Source organism: Myxine glutinosa, chromosome 5 (genome assembly GCF_964187855.1).
Source record: "Myxine glutinosa chromosome 5, kmMyxGlut1.1, whole genome shotgun sequence".
In the NCBI taxonomy this organism is placed as follows: Eukaryota; Metazoa; Chordata; class Myxini; order Myxiniformes; family Myxinidae; genus Myxine; species Myxine glutinosa.
In genome coordinates this window covers 112,150,174-112,155,158 of record NC_136265.1, presented here as the reverse complement: position 1 = coordinate 112,155,158, position 4,985 = coordinate 112,150,174, and the positions used below count along the sequence as shown (strand labels likewise).

Genomic DNA, 4,985 nt, shown 5'->3' with positions numbered 1-4,985 from the left:
GGCTCCTGGCGCCTATCGGACGTGCGCCGGAAGAGAAATTCGCCGCCCCGACCGCTATGGTTGGACTGACTGACATGGACTGCTGCTAACTGATGTTTCTATGCTGCTATGACTTGCTAGCTTGGTTTCCGCCACTAGGGGTAGTGTAGTTTCAACGTCGGGGAGAATGTAATGAAATTCTGTCTAAGTTGAACCCAGGTGGTATGCTGCCTCTGTCCGCTGAGTGGCTGCTATAAGAATTCGGTCAGACAGCGCTCCGATCATTCCCTGTGACATTTATTCTGTGTGATGTAGTGCATACTTAGATGGTGCGTATTACTCTGTTCCAGGTTTGCTTGTTCTAATTGCAAATCCATTACTGACCCCTATGATTGCTGACCCCTATGATTGCTGAATACTGATTATGCTGCTTGTTGGTTTTCTTACAGGCATTGCTAGAGATCGATTCTGAATTAAACTCACTATTCGAGACAATGTTGTAACTCTGATTCTTACAACATCTACTGTTGTCGATCTTTTCAAGTCATGGTGAACTCTTGGGCAGAATACCTTGTCAAAATATGAATCAAAGGTGTTTCCTTGGACAGTTGTACCAGGAAGTGAGTGTATCAGTACTCCACCGTCAATAACAATGAAGTCGTAAACATCTGGCGCAACTAGCTCCTCGTCAACAGAAATGGCGCTACTTGTACTGGCTTCCACGATGTATACCAACAAATCTGAATTGGTACAAGAGTTGAGGGACCCTTCGGATGACAACGCAGGTGGGTATGGGGAAGATTCGTGACAAAAAAAAATCCTCCAAATTCCCCCCCCCAAATTTTTTTAATATGAGTGCTCGACACTCGAACCAAAATTGTTCTATGGGCCCTTACCTTCAAATTGGTATTGAAAACGAAACTTTTGCATCAATTTGAAATGACCGAGTGTCCGGGCACCCCACTAGTAGCCATTGTCTGCAGTGCACTGATCCGCAGAATGTTCCCATGAGTTTCATCCATATACTCGGTTGTATCAGCATAAGCACCATCCAACTGAGTTTCAACCGAATGCATGCATGCTAGCACGTCGACGGCTGCAAGCCACTGATTCGGTTTCTTGCATTAAGAGCACGTGGATCCAATTGCTGGACATTCCCAGTGATTCCATGCATGGTCAGGATCTTTACCACAGTGTTGACATCTGTCCTTGAGCCGTGGTCTCCTGCGTGCTGGCGGTAGTGGCGCTGGGTTCGATTGTGGTTGTGGCCTCGCTTGTTTGTAGTGTACAGCAGCTACACTTGTGTCCTCATCACGGATGATGCGAATTTGAGTCTTTGAAAGTTAAAATTGCTGACCCACTTGAAGAGCTTTGGCCAGTGTAAGTTCCTCACCTCTGTCCAGCAGCTGTTCCTGGACCTTCTCCTCATACACACCTTGGATGATCGCATCCACGAGCACATCTTCAGGTTGTGCATACTCAGTCCAAGAGAATAAGACGCAAGTCCTTAACACGGGTGTCAAACGATTCCTCGGAGCTTTGTTTCCTCTTGAACAGCCGATGCCTCGCGATGCGCTTGTTTTTTCGTGGACGAATATACAATTCAAATTTGTCCAAAACTTTGTTGGGATCATCCTTCTCACCTTCAATCCACTCAAAAGCCTTGTATATATCTCGTCCTTGTTCTCCGATCCATGTTCCAAGCCTGCCTTGCGTTTGTCTGGCAGATCGGCCAACGGACCCTCAAACACAAATCCAACGTGGTTTCGAAATCGAACAAATTCCTGATATAGCGAAGCTGAATCACAGTCAATCGTGGGGTACTCAACGTTAACGGATGCCATCGTTTATGTATCCCAGATACCAGATTCAGATGGGATGGATGGACGGAGTTATTGCAGATTATTTCTGACACCATGCAACATAAGCAGGACTCCAAAGTTAGGCCATCCGGTCTGCGCCGGAAGTCTGTTAATTTTTCTGGGTCCCTCGGGACAACCAACAACAACAACCAACAACAACAACCAAGTAGTTGCTTCTCCATTGCAGGCACTTCAAACATACATTACAACAACCTCACCCGGGGAACCGGGCGCCTTTTTTAAGGGTCATTTGGCATTATTTTGGGTCTTTTGGGTCTTTGGGATCTTTAAGGGTCATTTTGGTTTTTAAGGTTTTTGGGGTTTTTAAGGGTCTTCATGGTCTTGGGTGTTTTGGGTCTTGAAAGGTCTTCAAAGGCTTGAGGGGCTCAGTAGGCTAGTCTAAAGGGTCGAAAGGTATATTCCAATAGTACGTGATTAATAGACAGAATGCAACTGATGTTCAAGCAATACGTAACAAGAAAGAGCAATCACAGACTGCAGACCCTCACCGGGACATGTTTTCAGTGTTTTTTTTAAGGCTTTTGTGTCAAAACAAATACGGCGGCCGAACCACGTGACCGATAACGTCATCGTTTTTTTTTTTTCCCCACCAATTTATCCCTAGATGATGCTGAATAAATTTCATCTTGATTGGATGAAGTTTTGTACTCGTCGAATTATGACGTCACAATGGACGCACATATGACATCATCATTAGTATATGTTATTCCCCATGGAGAGTTCTTTACAATGAGTCATGTCTCAATTTTTTCTGTTCAGCACTTTCGGAGATATAGAGGTGCAAAGTTTTTCCGTTTTTCCAAGATGGCGGCTGAACAACGTGACCGAAAAAAACATCATAATTATTTTTAAAATAATTGTGGAATAGTTGTTGACCTCAAAAATAGTTGGTTGAATTCAGATACCTGATTTGCAAATCATCTGATTGACTTGAAAATTGAGGATTTTAGAAATTTGAAATGGTTGTTGACGTTTGGCCTATGTTGACCTTGTGACCTACGCTGATCTCAAAAATAGTTGGTGGTTGAATTAATTCAGTTACACCAGTGGTTCTCAAACTTTTTTGGACTACCGCCCCCTTCTGCCCTCTTGGACCGGCCCAATGCCCCCCATTGTCCTATCGTTCGTGGTCGGCCACCCAGAATTTATGTAGAGAGGAAGCAAAAATAACAGAAGCGAAATATTTTCGGAATAATATTTTACTTTATTTTTTATTTTATTTTGCACGACCTACAATGTTTCAGCAGAACAGGCCCAGGTGAGGCAAACTGGGAATCTGTTATCACAGGCCCAAATACCGTTAGTGTGAAGGGTGGGCCTGGTGACTCGTTGCGAGATTACGAACGCCTGGCTCCATCTCAGTGAGGTAGAGATGCAGATCGCCCCTCTCGGTAATGTCAAGGCGGTTTCGATACTTGGTCAGCAGCACCATCACGGCGCTGAACCCACTTTCAACGAGGTATGATGTGGGGAACGCCATCAGCAGCAGTTCTGCCTCTGTCCACATTGCGGGGTATTCGCCCCGCTCCAGAATCCAGAATTTGCTGTATTCATGCTGCGAGAATCTTGCCTTCGCCTCATCATCATTGTGGAGGTTGATAATTTCGTCCTGTAATTCGCGCTTCACATCTTGAATGTCACATTTGAATGGGTTGATCACCCATGCCGGCACCGACAGTTCTAGCATGTCTCGAAACGCTGCTCCACATCTCCACAAATCTTCTCAAGGTGATTGCAATAAACGAGCAGCTCTTCATCAGAAACAGCAGTTTCCTTTGCCAACCGGGGAAAGTGGTACATATCTCTGCGGCCGAGGGTTTCCCTGTGCAGAGTCGCCTTGGTTACGAACGCGCCAATCACTTTCTTTGCTTTAATCAGCGTCATATGGTCACCCTGGAGTTGTTTGTTGACATCATTCAGTATACTGAATATGTCCGTGAGGTAAGCCACATCATGCTCAATCGCATTCACTTTCTCCGATAGCTCCGTATCAATTTCCGACAGAAACTCGACCACTGTTGAGGAAACGGGTCAAACAAGCGCCTTTGGACAACCGTCGAACTTCGGTGTGCAACAGGATCCGCTCGAATGCCTCATCGTTCTCCTGGCAAAGCTGACGAAACAGCCGATCATGCAGAGACGACACCTTGATTTTATTCACTGCTTTGATTACTGTTTTGGAGTGATGTATGAAGTCTGGTGCTGAGAGCTTTTTCTACAAGATGCTGGCGGTACACGACACAGTGAATGGCGAACACGGACGGTACCTGGTTCTTCAGAAGCGCAATAAAACCACGCTGGCGACCAACCATCGCTGGTTCCTTGTCCGTCGCGCAAGCGAGAATGTTCTCCATCGGTATGTTCTTATCAGTAAAGTACTTCTCCAACGTTAGGAAGATGGAAGAACCCTTCGTATCGGTCTGGAGAGAGCGGGCAAACAACATTTCTTCCACCATTTCCTGATCACGGATGAAGCGAACGTAGCAGAGTAACAGAGCTTCACTGTCACGCAAAGTGGACTCATCCAGCTGGATGGCGAAGTGTGTGCTTCCCAGCTCACTACACAGCTTACCTTCTACATCTGATGATATTTCATCAATCCGCCTGGCCACGGAATCATTGCTGAGCGCAATCGACGAGAGAACTGGATTCGGATCCTGGCCCATAACGGTTTTTATCACTTCCCCAACAGCTGGTTTGATCAACTGTTCGCCGATTGAATACGGTTTTCCAGATCTGGCGACGAGCAATGACGGCTTATACGACGCTTCCAGTCCTTTATCCACGAGCTTTTGGCTGGCTTTGAACATCGTCGTTACCGTGGATCGCTTCTCAAATTTCTCTTTCAGCGATTGGAAATAGCTGACCTCTGCGCAAGCCTTGTCACTGTGCTTTTTACTTAGGTGCTCGCTCAGTCGAGACGGTTTCATTGCTTCATTGGACAGCGTGATACCACACAACAAACACATCGGTAACTGTTTGTTCGTCGGAGATGGAATGAATCCATACTTGATGTATTCAACGGAATACTGACGACACTTTTTCTTTGAGGCCGACATCTTGAAGCCGACCGGACGTGAAGCCTTTTTGAATAACGAAATCAACACGCCAAAATGTCGAAAG

General features: G+C 45.8%; 1 protein-coding gene across 1 annotated transcript; it reads right to left on the bottom strand.

Moving 5' to 3' along the window:
- Positions 1–4,015: 4,015 nt before the first annotated feature.
- Positions 4,016–4,985, bottom strand: LOC144892159 (protein FAM200C-like). The gene has a single exon (XM_078777404.1). The coding sequence runs from the start codon at positions 4,919–4,921 to the stop codon at positions 4,016–4,018; it is 906 nt and encodes a 301-aa protein (XP_078633530.1). The 5' UTR covers positions 4,922–4,985.